The sequence below is a fragment of the Anabas testudineus genome, chromosome 16 (assembly GCF_900324465.2).
Source record: "Anabas testudineus chromosome 16, fAnaTes1.2, whole genome shotgun sequence".
In the NCBI taxonomy this organism is placed as follows: Eukaryota; Metazoa; Chordata; class Actinopteri; order Anabantiformes; family Anabantidae; genus Anabas; species Anabas testudineus.
In genome coordinates, this window is record NC_046625.1 from 5,619,060 (window position 1) to 5,636,798 (window position 17,739).

Here is a 17,739-nt window from a genome sequence, read left to right on the forward strand (position 1 = left end):
AAGACTTGTAAGGGTTCCGTTTTCATGCAGAGAGTAAGTTGCAGGTATCCACACGACGGCTGTACATAAATGAATATATACATTAAACAAGAGATCATATAATGTAAAGAGACAAAAACTTCAAAATGCCACATTTCAATACAGAATCAGTCACTGGAGTCCATGTTCTAGTCAAACATTTATTACATCATGAGTAAATGTTACAGTGCTACATGACAGTCATTCTGTACAGTTTATCTTTTACAAATGTCAGGCCATTAAATGTGATAACTGCAATTTCGGCCTATGAAGAAGAAAGAAGTTACAAAACCATTATGCTACTCACACAGTAAAAGGTGTGAAATACACCTTTACATCATTTTACGATCAAACACATTACTTACAAATGGAGAGGAAAAAAAAACTTGGTTTCATAACAACTGAATAACTGTTAATATATATTTTATCAGTATATTCAGAAAAGTCTTGGATGAGTACAATACCAATGCTTTCCATTCATCATGGAGTCACTTTACTCTCATGCTTTGTCCATTCTTAATGTGATACAGACATAATGCCCTTATACACCAGACCGTAGCGTCATATCAGCTTCATGACAGGGTTCAGCTCAGGTACGTCCTTGACGGAGTGTGCACATTTAATCTGGCACACTTGGATTCCTCTCCCATTTTATCCCATTCAGCTGTGACAGGCTTTGTCCTCAGTAGTACGAGCTCAGGTGGGAGTGAGTGGTTGGATGTCTGGTCATGGTTGACCCAGGGTAGATAGGATTGTTGGGGGAGTTCCAGTATGTCGACGGAGAGCTGAAAAAGTTGGCGGGGGAAACTGGCATAGGTGGAGGATGGCCACTCATGAAGTTCATTTTGGGCTGGTGGCTGTGGTAGGACTGGACATAAGACATGTCACTTGGATACTTAACAATCCCACTATCTGACGTGTGATTCTGGTGTGCCTGTGAGATGCCTTGGAAGTCAAATTTGTAGGCGTAGCGCTTCCCGTGCACCTTGGTCATGATGTTCTTGTCGTAGTAGTAGCGCAGAGCGCGGCTCAGCTTGTCATAGTTCATATTGGGCTTGCTCTTGCGCTCACCCCAGCGCTTGGCCACCTCGTCAGGGTCAGTCATCTTGAACTCACCGTTGGTGCCCTCCCAGGTGATGATGTTGGCGTTGTTGCTGTCGGACAGCAGCTCCAACAGGAACTGCCACAGCTGGATCTGCCCTGAACCTGGAAGAAATAAAAAGGTAGAATTAAGGAACTGGACGTGGATGAAGCAAAACAGAAAATCTGCACAATTGTTAGTACTAGGTTTGAGAAAAGTTTGTGGTGTGTTTTTACAGGATGCAATTGGTATGTAAAAACAATGCATGAGCTTTAGGTAACATTTAAAACTAGCATTAGAGTTTTGAATAAAGGGGTGTCAAAAGTTACTCATTGATGCATCCAGTTATTCCAGGACCTTGGGCAGCTCCTTAGTTTTCCTTTTGAAAAGGTGCACTACTTAGTTTTCTTGTGGATGTGTTCTCTTCCTACCATAATATCTATATTTAACATCTCATTCAGCTTTTTTCCCCACCAAATGTGACCTTTTCACTGTGTGGCTTGGAGGAAATGACAGACAACAGGGCAAAAACCTACCCACAGGCCTGTGAGCGCTGGGGTCAGGCAGCTTGTATTGGCTTTGTTTGCCTGTTCGGTTCTTGGATGAGCTGAGGGCTTGGCCTTCTGTGAGGAAACAGCAGGGCAAACAGTCATTTTGGTGAGAGGGAAGCCAGATTTTATGTCTGTGTAAGCGTGATGCAATTGTGCTGACACAACAGGTGTTGCTTGTCATTTACTTCATTTTGGAAAATAAGGGCATGTGTGCCAGCCCTTGCTTGCTTTTTTTTTTTCTTACGTTGCCAAAGCGGACAGTGTAAAGGCCTCATTTGTGTCATTGTTGTTGCTTTATCTTGTCGTGGTTCAGAGTCTTACCTGGGTTGGCTAGTCGACTGCTAATGGGCCCTAATGTCTGATACGGGTCTGTAAGGGGGGCAAAAAAGCATGTTAAGTCATTGTTTTTATACATTATCTTTCTTGCACATACTACTTTAATAATCTTGTTAGTCTCTCTCCCCCCCCCCCCCCCAAGCTTTCAAGGTTGGATAAACACGTTTTACATCACATGCACCATATCTCAACACATCAACATCACATGACAGATATCTCAACATACAAAAAGTACGTTCTTATGCAACATAACTGCAAAGGTGATGAAGGGCACATAATCACTGGATGGATTTTGTTTCAGTGCTACTTTTATTAATGGCAAGTGGTTCGACAGAAGGTGGTGGGTGTGGATGGAAGATGTACAGAGCACACAACTACCACACCACAGACACAGGTTGAACTCCAAAGTCCTGTGTGTGGTTAAGTTTAGGCAACAAAAGTACTTTGGTTAGGGTTAGTGAAAGCTTGTGGTTTTTGTTTGAAGGTTTAACGGTTAATAAGCATGTTGTTTGCAAACTCAACTTTTCACTATAAAGCCAAACCACATCTTCCCCTAACCTTAACCAAGTGCTGTGAGTGCCTAAACATAAACATAAGTGTTGCTCACATCTCTAGTTTGTTGTGATTCTACTAGTAGGTCTTCTGTTGTTTACTGATGCCCACGTGTGCCAGCTGGAGAAACAACTAGTGGGACAGATGTCACTCGCTACTGATGTGTTTGGTCACATCAGCATGTCGATGAGCATTTAGCTCAAACCACCACTCTGTGTAAATAAGAGTAGTGGTTTGAGTGCTTGTATGTCAGTGGGTTTAATATGATAAAACTAGGTTGCGTTCATACCTGGCACAATTCTTGGAGTGGGCTCTGTAACTCTTGTGGTATGTTGGTGATCCATGGAAGAACCTACAAATCAAAAAGAAGAAAATGTGAAGCTTATTGTCGGCTGTGGCAAAACCAGTTTCTAGGGAAAAACAGATCGTCAGTTCCGTAAAGTCCGAGAATTTAGTTGTCATACCTTTAGGCACTGGAGTCATGGTGTTTGTTGGCCAGCTGTTTCTGCGGCTGATCTCATCAAAACTGCTCTCTGCACACACAAACAAACACAGATATGAGATGAGATGAGACAAGACATTGACAGGCACGTGGCTTAGCGAGTCTTTGAAGTGGACACTGGGACAGGTCAGCTATAGTAGGAAGGAAGTCAGCAAATGGATGATAAGCGCTGGTGGTCTGAAGGTGACCCATAGTTTCTTGAGTGAACATTCTTTTGTTCAGGCCACCCCTGTCGCCACAAAATTGTGAATTGTGTCCCAGGAGCCAGACTCATACCCCACATTTCCTGTGCTGGTGCAGCTGCTTCCTGTCTGAAACTGGCTGTTGAGTTCTGGACTCATCAAAGTTTTTTGTCAACTGAGACTAATGCTGTACCGAGCAGCATTTTAGATTCCAAAAACCATTTGAAACTCAGCACCTTTTTTTAATCTCTAAGTCATTCAAGTAGATTTCCTCAGGGCTCTTTTGTGACCCTGAATTCTGAACTTTGATCTCACACCCAGAAACATTCAAACAGACCTCAACAATGTAACTAAAGGGAAACTGTGGCAGTTAAACTTGAAAACTAAGAGAAAAGTGTTATCTTGGAGAAAAGTGTCCCTTTTAAAGTGCTGAACAGTTAAGTACGCAGGTCCTTTAGTAAAAATACCACATTTTTAAAGGGGAACAATTTAAAAATGCATCATTACAGGTATTATACACTAAATAAACTTTATTTTATTTACAGATTTTTAATTGTGTAAGGAACCTTTTAATGTTATCAGTAGTGGATGTGGAGCTACTTTAAATGCAGTTGAGTAGTTCAATGCAGTATCGATAATAAATCTTAGGCTGAGATGAATATCTAGCCACATGAAATTGTATAAAATTTGACTGTTTTCAGGTTTCAAAGGTCAGAATCACTGGTTCAATATTTTGTGTGTTTAAAATATAGCTGCCAAGTAAAATAAAAAAAAAAAAAAAAGCACACAATTAGATTCCAACCACAAACACCCTCACTCATCATCGTGACAAACTACTAACTCCCCCTTTGTCCATTACACAGTTGTGCTGCGGTGGCCTAATTTTAGCTCTCTTCATGAATTATTTCAACACCAACTCACAAACAGTCTCGTCTCACTGCGCACCTCCCCCTAACATCCTGTCTAAACAGGGATGATGTTTAAAATGAAGAAACAAGAACTGCATCTCAGTAGCTACTGTTTTATTGGAGGTGGAGGGAGACGTCTATAGTTATCCAGACTTAAACGCAACTAATCAGCTCGGTGAATATGTGATTTTATTAGATTTCTTTAAATGAGATTTAGAAATTTTTAATTTTGAAAACACAAGTGAACAAATCTTAAACTGTGCAAAAAAAATAGATTTTTCATGGCCTTTGAATGAAAACTAGGTGTTAAGGAGAGTAGGAATGGATGGTCTCACCTGCTTTCACCTGTAGTCTAGGTTGTTGTGGTGGTGTGTTGTTGGTGGGAGTTGTGGGGTATGAGAACGTTGGGCTACCTGAAACAAAGACAGACAAAAATGAACATTATATTATTGATTTTTTTAAAGATGGATAAAACAAAAATTACTGGTGCCTTTCATGAATAGTATTTCAGAAATAAATTATAGACATTAAGGTTTAATTAATCTCTGAGGACTTTTCAGTTTCAGTTATATTTCAGCATGTTGCTTTCATTGTGTGGTAATATCACCATGAAGTCTCTACCCATGATGACTGGTCTTTTTCTAAAGCTTGTAAATGCTGCCAATGGTCTTCTTTTGATTTATATTTCTAACAGTGTTTGTAGAAGCTATACTACCGCTGCTTCATCAGTCATAAACACTACAGGGATGTAATGCAGCATGTATCGAAATCTCATATTAACATATGTGTCATATATGTCAATGACATACATGCTAAACACAGAAAACCTGTGTTAGGAAAAAAGGAACAGCGGCCAAAACACTTGCTGAAGACGTCAAATTAGTTTAACAACATGGCTAACAGCCTCAGATAACATCATGTTCTTCTAGCCTCAGCAGGAAAAAACAGTGACCTCTGTAAATGCTCCATGTTACAAGGCGCTTCAGTTATTTGGCCCACATGATCAATTGAGCTACACAACTGCATATTTTTCTAGAATCTGCCATTAATGACTTTTCTATTATTTTTAAGAATAGTTTAATCGTGTGTAACTTCATAAAACGGTAAAAGCAAAACAAAACATTATTCACTGATATTCCTGGTATAACCACACATTACATTTAACTGTGTGAACTGTGCAGAGACTCTGTTTTTGTACTTCATACTGAATATCACAGTAAAATATCCACAAAGCCTCCTGTCTGATTTCTGTTCCTGCAGATAAAATACTTTGGGCCAAAGAACAATGAAACAACATTTACACTGTGGCAATCTGACAGGTGATGAACACCAAACAATATTATCAGCTGATGAGAGATATCTCAGGCGCATGGCGAGCCTTACTCTGCCGGAGGTAATTAAGGTGCGAGAGCAGGATGTCTGCGTTGTAGGCAGACGTGAGACGCATCATGTCCTCCTTGGTCATCTTGCACAGAGCCTTGCCGTCCAGTGACTGGAAGAGCATGACGTCCACCTCCTCCAGGACGTACTCCTTGATGGCCCAGTCCAGCCACTGCCTCACGTGGTCCTGTGTCCAAACCTCAGGATCTGGCATCAAAGGGTGGAGGGAGGAGATTCACATAGAAACAATGTCCTTTGTTAGACAATAAATCTTTAAGCTGCCTGGAATGCAAATGATATTTGAACTTGTAAATTGTGATGAATGCTGATCTGGTGCTGGTGGTTTAAAAAGTCACAAACAGGAAGTTGCAGGTAGAAGAGTCATACAGAAATGATCATAAATGACTGTGGTCAAACTAATTTTCATAATGGATTTCCTGTGCAAATACTTTATCCTCCACTAAAACATGCTTATTGTGCTTATTTGTCACACTTGAACGCCTCAGCTTCGTCAACCAGAATGACGGCTGCTTTCATGTTGATCGGTTGAAAGGCGCTTTCTCTGTCCTTAGCTTTAATTTAAATTTAAGACATGCTTGTAAGAGCAGCAGATTTTGTGACTAAGTTTAAAACCAGATGTGATTCAATCTGCATATACTGAGAAATGACAGTTTAACTTGTTGAACATATTTGTTGAGTATTTTCTACCTATAAGTAGAAAACAGACTAGAGGATGGAGGGAGGAGTGTCTTTTTAGAAATGCTCTAAAAAAAGTCTTTGACTGAACATGATTTGGTTGTAGGATACGAGAGATGAACAACACAGGAAACTATTGAAATAAAAGTGCCTGATGTGATATGTGTGATTTTGAGACTGATTGTAAATGAGTAGTAGGGTGGGTATAACCACTTTGAGTAAACAGATACCTAGTTTTACCTAATCTAAAATGTATTTTTTATATATATATGTATATACATAGTGTATTTTTATTGTTCATCAAAGGTGTATTTTGCTGTGATGCCTGTTAATTGCAGTAACTCACAGACTGACTTTTAAATTCTTCTTATCCCAGGACGTTTAAATGGTGGTCATTTAATTTTTAAATTGATTTAAAACATAAATAAAATTCACTATATTCAGTCAGGAAGGCAAACTCATTTCCAGTAGCCAACAATGATTGTGAATTGCCCGTAATATTAGGCAGGAGCCTTAGTCATGAACAGAGGTCTCCACACCCTCAAATCCAGATTGTCCTTGTTTAACACATTCTGCAGTGAAATAATATCCGAGTATTATAAAGCAGAATAACTCGGTGATTAATCTAGTGGGCTACATTTGTAGCGTCAACTGCACCGCTCTAAAGTGGTGTCCCTCCAGACACTGACTCATGCTGCTTTGAACGGTATGAAAGCTGTGCAAAATAGAGAAGAGCAAATTTATCATCAGGTTAGTTTTTCAACGACTGGACCTGTGATTCATGCACGGTTGAGCATGAAATAAGGTGTATTAGCTCGTTTAAGTCTTGACTATGACTTCTTGGATAGTAATGACCCATTACTGCCAGTCTTTTATATGATAACTAAGATAAACCTGAATTCATCCCACAGTGGGGAAATTAATTATCCAGGTCATTTACAATGTTTAGATCAAACATGAAGGAACTTTAACTTTAACACACGGCTGCCATAATTATAGAAATAAAGGCATTGTAACTTTAATTGGTGCAGGATTGATCTTCTCTGTTTTAATGGTTGGTTTTACTGCATTATGTATTTTTCATATCCTTTTTCAAAACCTCTATCTATACCATCTACTGATATTTATATGGCATATCTCTATATATCTCAGTAGTATGATTACAGATGTGGCTACTAGTAATTGATCCTTTTAATATTATAGGGTTAAAAACAGAATTCGAATGATTACAAATAAAAATACCCATACCAGCCCATCGCGCATCTATTCCTGCATGTTCTCTCTCTCTCTTGTTAGCATCAGACTTATGAGAGTTAAATTTACTCTTTAGGCTTCACACTTTTAAAATAACATCCATGTATCATTGTGATATCATGCTCAAGCTGACATCTGTGGTACAGGAGAATCATAGTGAGTGGTGGCAGTTTGCAGAAAAAGGGTGAGAAGCACAAACACACTGCGCCCATGTTTAATTCAGTTATTGATATTGCTTGAGCCCAGTTAGGTCGGTTCTTTGGAAATGTCGTGTGTGGAGGCTGATCAAGGATGACTGCCAGCTCATGCGAGTGAGTCAGCTCACCTGCAGGCACGATGACCCTCTTCTCCTCTGTCCCGCTGCTGGGTGGGGTGGCAGTCTGGGGGCTGACTCGTGGCTCTGGGTATGAGGCCTGGTATGACATTGGGGCCCCGTCATTGCTCATGTGTCTGGAGCGTTTGACGCTGCAGTCCACAGGGGACTCACGGCTAAAACATACAGAGGCACTGTGTTAAGCAGTGATCATTAATTAAAACATAGAGAAGAAGTTTGGATTCACAGTGAGATACATCGATTTACATAGCTACAAGAACTGCTATCTTTTCAAACAATGAGATTTTTATTAGTGTGGCTGTTAATCTCTGGCAGTGCATCATAGATTTCACAGTTTCAACTGACTGCAAGTACATTTCCTCTTGTGGTGTTTGTTAATATCTGTAGCTGACTAATTATAAATTTAGTCCTGTACTGTGTCTTAGCAACTTGATCTGTAAAAAGGTCTGTAAGGAGTGAGCTGGAAGTAACGTTGAGCCAGTTGCAGCAGATGTTTTTGCCAAGACATTAAATGTTTGCAGAAATCTCTACTCAGTAACTGCAAACAAAAAGATATTTAGAGTTTCAGGTTTGTTTATGTGTCAGAAAAACTCCACAGCTTCCACTGCATGTATAATGTTACTTATGTAAAAGAACAAAAATTTCGCCTAAGCTCTATTGTCTGTATTAGAATAGAAATATTTAGACTTTATTCTATAATGCTAATGTACAAATGTGTAAAGAGCAGGTTACTGATTGAGGTGAAATTAGTTTTAATTGATTCGTCCTGCAGAGTTTCGCCAGATGAATCTGTGAGCTCATGAGATAAATCACGAGATGGGAAAAAGAAAAGATGTTAAATTGTTATGTGAAACCAGAGTTCAGAGGGAAACAGCTTTAACTTGAACATGTTTCATTATCAAGTTATTGTAGATATCAGTTAAATGTAGTGAAAGAAACTATTTGGAACTATTGTCACTGATTCCTCAGTTAAAATGGAAACATTAATGACATGTTTGTCAATTATGATGACTTAAGTAAGAAATATTTACAGAGTGTGGAAAAACCCTGAATGTTGACATGGATCCTAACAAAGACACAGTCACAAAATCTGGGAATCTGTGCTCCCCTGTGGCCCTGGTCAATCCTGACTCACCTGGTTCCATTGACGTGTTCTCCTCTCTTCCCAGGATTTTGCGCCGCTGACCCCACCCACTCTGAGTCGGTGGACTCCGGACTCTGCTTGGAGGTCTGGCTGAATCCGCCGGGCGACGTCATCTCGGCCTTCATGTGCATGGCCGGGGCTGCAGGGTAGGACGGCTCGAAGATCTGCTGATCCTCACTCACTACGGACAGTGCTTCCTGCCCAACAGAGCAACAGCGGTCAGTGTCTGACATTAAAGTGCCCGGTCACAACCTGTTCAGTCCACGAGGATGTTTCAGTACATATGAAGAGATTAAAAGAAGATTACACCAAATCACATGTACTGTGTCAGAAACCATGAGATATAAAGTCTATAACCAACAGTAACGCCTTTCCCCTTTTCTGCTGAGTACATTGCCATTGATGGAGTATTATAATGGGCGTGTTTTTTAAAGTAATTGTTATTGTATAAACTGACTTGTTTTTATCTGTTCAGTTCCACCAGTTCTCTTTACTTCCTCAGAGGTTCTTCAACAATAGATTTTAAGAGTTGAGTCCATTTCTTGTTGACTTTTCTTGACCTCACCTTTTTTTTTTTTTTTTTTAACTATGTTAAGATTCAAGATGACAATCACGCATGTTATAATACTTACAATTCACTGGGATTCCCCTGTGGAAACTTTACAAGTTCTATCTAAACAAGCAGAGCGATAACTTTATCAAACCTCTAAGAAAAACACTCAGGAGTGAAATGGCAAGAATACAGTTTAGAAATAGTGTGAAGGCTGTAGTAAGGAGGCTGCCTAATCTTAAAGAACATCAGTAACTTTAACCACAGTTTTATTTTGTCGTTAGGATCGGGGTTGCAGGGAGGAGGGGTGTTAGCTCAAGGTGGAGTCTAATCGAGATTTAAGTCTGTCTTCCTGTGTTCAGCACCTACAAAACCCTCAGCCTCAAAACCACCCAAAGATGGCACTTTCATTCCACGCACTTCGAGAGGGCAAATGTCGGACCTGTCGTTTGGTCCTCTGCACAAATTTTGCCTTTGCATGTGAGATGAGACCACAGCGGCCTAAGTGGGTGCAAGTGCGTGTTTGTTTAGAGGAGTTGAGCATTGTCTTTGGGCCTCGTACGTCAGTGCCGTGCTTTTTCAGTGGCCTACAGGAAACCTGGCCGCCATGTGCAGAGGAACCTTTTGGCACAGGCCAAGGGAGAGGAAGTGGTGGAGGAGGGGGGCACAGAGTAAAAAATGTGGGTCATTTTAAAGCTGGAAAACAACCCTAAAGGTCTGCAATCGGGAGGGGGGGGGGGGGAATAGGTTCACTGGGCAGCGCGAAGAGTATAGCCTTGATTGAAGTGCCGCCTTCACATTGTTTTTCTCGCCTTTTTTTTCTTGCCTGTATGTTTTTTTTAGCTCAATTGTTGCTTGAGCATTGTTAACTGCATCTTAATGCATGGCACACAGTTTGGCATTTCCTCGAGGCTGCAAAGAAACTGATACACAAGTCAGCAGTGTGTGTGGCATGTCAATAACCTGCTGCTGCTGCTGCTACTTGCAGCGTTGGCTGTGTTTTTTTTTAACAATCACAGGCAAAAGATTGATATTAAAATGCTAAATCTTGATTTAACATTAAATAAATATGTCCTGAAGACACAAAAAACCCCCATTTTTTTTAATAAACTGAGATTATGCTGCTCTCAACTTTGTCCAACTGACTCTGACTGAAGTGGCCTCAAAGTGATCAGGCTACAGGGTTGTGGTTAAGGTTTTATTTTCACCAACAGACACCGAACTATAGGTGAGATCTCACGAAGCAGCTCTTCAGACTTCTTGGAGCTCTTGGAGCAACAAAAGGCCTTACATGACTTTATTGATGAATGCAGTAGCCTACTCCCAAGTACCTTTAAACAGACTTCCTTGTGTTAAATCAATGGACTTCCCCTTTAAATGTTGTAACTACCTAGTTACCTAACTAGTCAGAAAATGTTTTATACATAAGATGTGATTGTGCATGGTACGTAAAAGCGTAAAATACATGCAGCAAATGTTTAGCAGGACTTGGTGTACTCCTGGTTGCTTTGTTATACTTCTGTTGTGTTGTCCTCTTTCCCCCAGTCGTCCTTTCACACACTGGGTGCCTTCAGAGGCCGTTTACTGCAGAAGTGAAACAGTTGACTGAAAGCGGGATGAAACAGCCTGCCGACAACAAATTCTCATGAGAATGCATGATAGTGAACAGTTGTACCTCGTGGCTAAGAAGAATATTTCGACGTTTCTTTTCATGCTCAACACTCAACACTGTGGATATTTGCTCATAAGATTGACTTTTCACCACTGTACATTCAGTGACATGCTCATGCTTTCACAACCTGAAGACACGCTCCCGCTCTTTCTTTATCTTCCCCTTGTGCTCTCTCCCTCTCTTTCTCTCTCTCCCTCTCTGTCGCTCGCTCTCTCTCTCTGACACTGATACAAATATACCAAAATGCGGCCTGACCGCCAATGCCACAACTCACTTCCTGTTCAGTGTGCTTCAGCCTGTTGCTCAGTGACACAAAACAGCTTATGAAAACATGACCTGCTTGAGAGTGACACTACCTTGTGCCTCGATGTCCTAACATTTACGCTGGTTGTGTTTAGTTTTAGAGTTAACACTTCGACTCCTTCACTTGCTGTGAGAGAACAAACATGAAGTCCTGCATGGAAACTTTTGACACAGCTATAAGTCAGCAGCTTTGCAGGTTGCATCATGCACTCTTGCCCAAACTGAGAACTTGTTTACGACATAGATGTTCAAACTCTTCTTTTTATATTCTTATAACAATTTAGATTCACTGTTTAACTTCAGGTTCACTCCCACCCTAACCTGAGGTGTAGTTTAACAGGTTCAGCTCCAAACAATTCATTTTCGTAGAGATATTAAAGCAGCCTGGTTGACAAAGCATTAGCTGGCAGACATGTTATGAATTGGACGGTGCTGATATTGCTGTGATAACATCCCAGGCCCTGAATTTGTAAAATAAGTGACTGTGAATAACTTTTGCTCCAAAGACAGTTGTTAAAAATGTTTTTTTACTCTTAGATATAATTTTATGCTGCATGTTGATGTAGGTGACGTTACTATCAAGAATTCAATAACAAAACATTCTGAATATTGTTGGTATTGTCTAACTAGAGCCCACCATCTGGCATTATATTTAAGAAGTTTCACATTTAGCCATTTTGATTGATCGACTAATCATTTCAACTCTGCTGTTAAGTTTAAAACCATGTTTTCTGATCTTTTCTGATATTTCTGTTGTTGGAAGATAAATCTCAGCGAACATTTGTCAATTTGTTCAATACATTTTAACTCTAATGTTTGTTTTTTTTTTTGCTTCTCCAGGCAAATTAAAACAATTCAAATACATTTAGATCATGTGGACAGATTGGACTCATGACCAGAGGCTGTAAGAAGGCATCACTTTGTTTAAAGGGATTTTTGGTTGGGAACCATTGCCCCAAAGTGCAACCAAGGATGTGGTTAACAGCTGCTTTTTTGCACGCAAAGAACAGGATTTATACTTGTTGATTTATTTTTAGTAATTTTATGATGTGCCTTTAGGTAGATCATTGCCTCCATATTTTTGGAAACACCTATTCTTATTTGTGGTGCATTCAAGAAGCTGATTTGGGGACACAGTTCGGTACCAAACTTGTTAGTTTAAATAAGAAACTGGCACTGAACTTATTGATATAGGTGTTTTCTTTAATGTGTTTCTAGAAATTCAGTGCATTTTGTTTACAGAGCTCTTTTTACATTTGACTCCACCTTAAAAAACTTCCAGATACATTGAGTGTATTTTAATAATAAAGTAAAATGCATGTTTTAGCTCTTGTAAATGTTACAGGGGATTGTATTCAAATGGATTAGAAAACCACAAGGACACAAAAATGAGGTGTAGCCAGAGATTAAGTTGTGCAAATGCACAGCTCTCTGTCTTGCCCATGTCTGAGGCAAGTGGCAGAAAGCAGAAGTAAAAGTTAAAGCAAGCTGATTTTGCAAAGGCCTGAGCAGCTGCACTTTCTGCTACACAAACAACGGTGCGGTTTTCACAGTTCGAGGCATGGCAGCACGGAGGCCTCTGCAGGCCGCAAAATACTCAGCCAGGCTCCCCCATCACCGCCCAGCCTGTGCGATCCCGCAGTGAAGAGTTAAAACGCTGCAAAGCCCGAGTTTGTCCACTCGTTTCTTTCTGGCAAGGCTTTGTTGCCTTTTTGACATTTTTTTCTGGTCCAGGGGGCGGAAATGAGTGCGGAAAGTCTGAGGTTTGAGACAGGAAGCCTGCAGAGTTCAGATAACGACACCTGACAAGTGCTCCCGTTTGCAGCTATAAATTATACTTAAAATAACCTCAAACGCACAATCTGTAGCAAAAGAGTTCAAGAGAATAATTATCAGAATAATAACGAGGATACCACATCTGAGCCAACATTTAAAGAAGGAAAACATGAAATAAAACATGTTGTAAAAGAATTTAATGAAGCTTTCGTTCCAACATGTCCTCTGTTCAACCTCAGCTTCCTGCACAGGCCTTTTTAATTACTCTGCTTTTAGTATCTCAACGAAAACGATGTAAATTGATCGAAATTGCAATCATCAATATGCCTTTAAATATTTGCTGTAAACGAAACGAGAGAAATGAGTACAAATATTAGTTCCTCAATCCACTCAGGTCCCTTTTTCAATTGCATTCGTTTTACAACAGGCTGAATAAGACATTAAGTTTAGTAAGTAATTCCTTATAATCCTTTATAATCCAATTTTTTTATTTGGCAAAGCAACAATATCTGTAATAATATTTGGTTCAATTCAAGAGAAATTTCTCAGAAGGTACGAGAATATTTAATTGAAGAAAAATTAATTAATAAAAGCATCAAGGCCCCATGTTGAACGGGTTGTTAGACGCACATTTGTTTAAGAATTAGATTTTCTACATTACAATGTTAGACTTTGTGTCATTGCGCAGTTATTACTTTCTATTGTTATTAAACATTTAATAAAAAGCACATAATGCTTTGAATTCCTGACATCAAGGCCTCTATTGCTGCGTTTCTAGGAAGACAAGATATCGAAGCAATTAACGGCATTGTGGTGTTCAGGAGAAGATAAACAGGTGTCGCTGCAATAGTATCAAATGTGAAATACCAGTCATCTGATGGAAATGGATCCTCCTGCTCTTTGAAAGGAGCTCTCATGTATCCACACTGATCCATGGCGCTTTCAAGGACACCTGTCTTGTGCGCACCAATAAAGTCCCGTACTCCTTCAACGACTTATTGTTCGTTAAAGGGAAAAATAATACGTTTCTCAGTCCCCAAATTGTTAAGTAATTTCGCTCTCCATGCGTTAGTTTTGCTGTTGTTTTGTGGTTCCGTGGATGGTGAGAGACGAGTTCGATTAAACGCTGCAATTGGGGAAAAAAAAACAAAACTCGTGCGTTTGGAAATCCTCTTTCGCGTCTTACCGGCCACCAATTAGTGTTTTTATCTGAGTGTAAAGATGTAGTGGTTAGTTGTGTTATTATAGAGCCGACATACAACCACGAACGGGAAGGAAGAGGAAATTTTGTACAAGAAGGAAAGAGTGGGGAGCTCGCATCACCGCCTTGACTCTCTCACTCAGCAGACTCAGGGCTGTTGTGGGTGGCCGCCTGTCATTATCGCCACCAGCAGCAGCGTTAAAAACAAATCAAACACGTACCTTTATCGTACAGTCCATTGCAGCAGCCTCGCAGTTTTTGTCATTTAGTCTTTTTGTAAATGTTACAGCTAATTTAGCCTTCTAACCTCACTTCAATTCATGCAGGGGCGCATTGGCTCTATGGCGCAAACCATTGCAGTTACAATTTTTTGCTCACAGACCATAACCGGATGACAAGTTTTTTTCCCCTCTCTCTCGCTCTCTCTCGCTCTCTCGCTCTCTAAATTGGGAAGTGAAGTCACTCTTCACTGAAAGCATGAAACTGCTTCTCATGAAACCAACTCTTACTGTTCATGAGGCAAAACAAAAAGCACTGTACTTAGTGTGTGCGTGTGTGTGTGTGTGTGTGTGTTAGATGAATGCGTAAAAATCCTACCTGGAGACTAGATGTGAGAGCGTAAACACAACACAACACAACAGTTGAAACAACACATTCTTTGCGTTTTGCAATAGTTTAACCACAGTGAAAATGAAAGGAGCCCCCGCCTATAGAATACCCCTGTAGAGAGAGACAAAAAATAGCTTTTGTGGTTCTAAAGTCTGTTGAACGCAGTGTTTGACTAAAATTAAAGACATTAATTGCATTTGTGTTTGTGCTGTTGCAGATGTGGCATGTCACGTGTGTAAGTGAATAAACAGCCACCAACCAGACTGTTCACAAGTGTTAGAACAGACCAGACAATGTTAGGACAGATAGAAGATACAACTCAGTCTATCAGGTGTAAATGCAAAGAGAAGAGGGAATAATAAAAACTATACATCAACAGGTCCACATCTGTACTGCAGGGGTGCAGCAGTCGCAGGTTGATTTATTTATGTTTATTTTTTGGTCTAGGCCTGGACCTATGTGTGAAGGATTCATGACTCATCATCAATGCATACCCCCCCCCACAAAAAAACAAACAAACAAAAAAACAAAACACCTGTGTATTTTACAGTAGGCCACGTGTTGTCACTTTTGTGACTCATTAACTGTCAAATATCACATGACACTTTAAACTTGTGATACATTTATTTATAAAATGGATCATGTGCTCAACTGACAATTAGTATTTTAAGTTAATTAAATGTTAGACTAACTGTGTCGACACTTAACTTTAATTTAAATAAAGTTTATAGAACTTTCATGTACCACTGCCATTAGAGTGCAGCAACACATTTACACAGTGAATATGAAACTGTAGGTGTTACGCAATGTACAGTATTCATGGGAGGGGCAGTGTTCAATCCTCAAAATCTCAATCCACATTTTTGTAGATATTTTTGTTCTTGTTTCTGTTCCCTCTGCTGCTGTAAACATGAGAATTTCCCCACTGTATAATTATTAAAAGTCTATTTTATCTTATCTTATGTTCAGTACTGTGGAAAAGTTACTAACTCATAATAAGGTCTAAATTATTTAGTGCATATTTCACTAAAGTAAAGTGAAGATGCTCTTGAAAATAATGTCACACATCAGTGAGGTTTAGCAGTAAACCATGTCGGGCAGGTGAAGGTTCTTCGCAGCATCTTGGAGAACAGTTCTGTGCCACAGCACCTTCTCTCTCTCCCGTCCCAGGTTGAGATCAGGGCTTGGTGGAGCCACAGCATCTTGTTCTTGTTGTCCCTGAAATTAATGTTCATCTATCAACTTGTGGATAGATGAGAATGTAAACATCAAAACCAGCTCCACAACAGTGTCCTCATGCAGGTTTGTTTTTTAGATAGGTGCATTTCTTTGCATCAACTCGTGGCCTTCAGCCTGAACTGATGCTGATTCAAGTTACATCACTTGTTGACTTGTGATCGATGGTGCTTCTTGAAAACAGCTAATTTTTGGGGTAATTATCAAAACAATGAATATGAGCCAAAAGGCTCTTCTGTAATTTCTGTATCTCTCCTCAAATGTGTCTCTGAAGTCCAGTGTCCAGTGTGTAAAACTTAAACATCTGAACAAAAGACAAAAGTAGCCCAAAATACACAGTGGTCGGAAGTAACTGAGTATATGTACTCAAATATTGTAGTTTCATTTAGTTTCACTACAGTACTTGTGCTTTCGTGCTACCTTTTGTTTATTCCGCTAAATAACACTTGTTTTGTAGATAAAGTATCATAAACAAACCACACGATGACACTGACAGGAGCCAACTTCTGTGTAGGAAGTATTTTTATTTTTATTTTTACTTTTACCTTTAACATTTTGAATATAGATTTATTTTCTTCTTAGCTTCATAAAGGTATTTGAAATCTAAAGTATTGTTACTGTAATCCTACAGTTTCAAGATGCTAAATAAAAAAATAAAATAAACAGTTAAGACATGTTGCTCTTTTATTTGTGCTTGAATGGCCACAGTTGAAATACTTCGAGGAAACATTAAAACCAATAAAGTGGATCAGCAACTTTAGAAATAAGAACAAGAAACAGTTGGAAGCTGTTTAAATTGTAATATATTAAAGCGCCCTGTCCATACTTCTGGTCTCGTTATGATTTCACTCTTGTCTTGTTCCATGACACACGGTGCAGTTAATCTAGGTGGATTCCTGAGCTGAACGACGATTGTTAATCACTTCACGTGTTGTGTAACTTCATCCCGTTGTGTCCTTGTCTTGAGGTGGGGCTCCCAATCACGACTCACCGACGCGCACGATTTCACCCGGCTCCACTTTTCCAGATGGAGTTGGCCCTCAGTGTGTGTGTGTGTGTGTGTGTGTGTGTGTGTGTTTTCTTCCCTGTCGGAGGAGAATAGTTTGTTTACACAAGGCTCTGGGCTCGGTCTTATCTGCTGCAGCCACTCACGCCGTGATTTCAGACTTTCTTCAGCAGCTACTTGTGTGTGTGTTTTTTTACAGGCCATTGTTTTGTCGAATGGTTTCTAAAGATACAGAGATTTTTTTTTTCTTCCTCCCACCTCATTAAAAACCGACTGACATAGCTTTGATTTCAAAAGCCTCCACCCAAGTGAGTGTCCCGTCTGTCAGACAATCAGAAGAGCCGCAGCTCTGAAGGCCATTCAGAGTAAAAATACTCTGTTTATTGTTTCGGTTGCTAATTATTCACCACAACAATCTACATTCCTGTAGTTTTTCATTTGTGTTTCT

At 39.8% G+C, this 17,739-nt stretch overlaps 1 protein-coding gene across 3 annotated transcripts; it reads right to left on the reverse strand.

Annotated features, from left to right (window-relative positions):
* Window positions 1-165: 165 nt before the first annotated feature.
* fli1rs (Fli-1 proto-oncogene, ETS transcription factor-related sequence) lies at window positions 166-14,817 on the reverse strand. Of its 3 annotated transcripts, none has more exons than XM_026370709.1 (10): window positions 14,662-14,817; window positions 8,930-9,135; window positions 7,786-7,949; window positions 5,514-5,717; window positions 4,466-4,543; window positions 3,003-3,071; window positions 2,828-2,890; window positions 1,972-2,019; window positions 1,636-1,722; window positions 166-1,224 (listed from the first exon to the last, which is right to left on the reverse strand). In XM_026370709.1, the coding sequence occupies exons 1-10, from the start codon at window positions 14,677-14,679 to the stop codon at window positions 701-703; spliced, it is 1,461 nt and encodes a 486-aa protein (XP_026226494.1). In that variant the 5' UTR covers window positions 14,680-14,817; the 3' UTR covers window positions 166-700. The 3 variants fall into 3 exon arrangements, with proteins under 3 accessions (XP_026226494.1, XP_026226496.1, XP_026226497.1); XM_026370711.1 differs by lacking the exon at window positions 14,662-14,817 and adding an exon at window positions 14,107-14,615; XM_026370712.1 differs by lacking the exon at window positions 1,636-1,722.
* Between the last annotated feature and the right edge of the window lie 2,922 nt (window positions 14,818-17,739).

Excerpts from the sequence above, each read along its gene's own strand:
- fli1rs (XM_026370709.1), bottom strand. Across the intron at positions 5,718-7,785 it reads GAGGGTCATCGTGCCTGCAG|ATCCTGAGGTTTGGACACAG; the intron begins GTGAGCTGACTC and ends CTTTGATGCCAG. Across the intron at positions 1,723-1,971 it reads CAGTCGACTAGCCAACCCAG|AAGGCCAAGCCCTCAGCTCA; the intron begins GTAAGACTCTGA and ends GTTTCCTCACAG.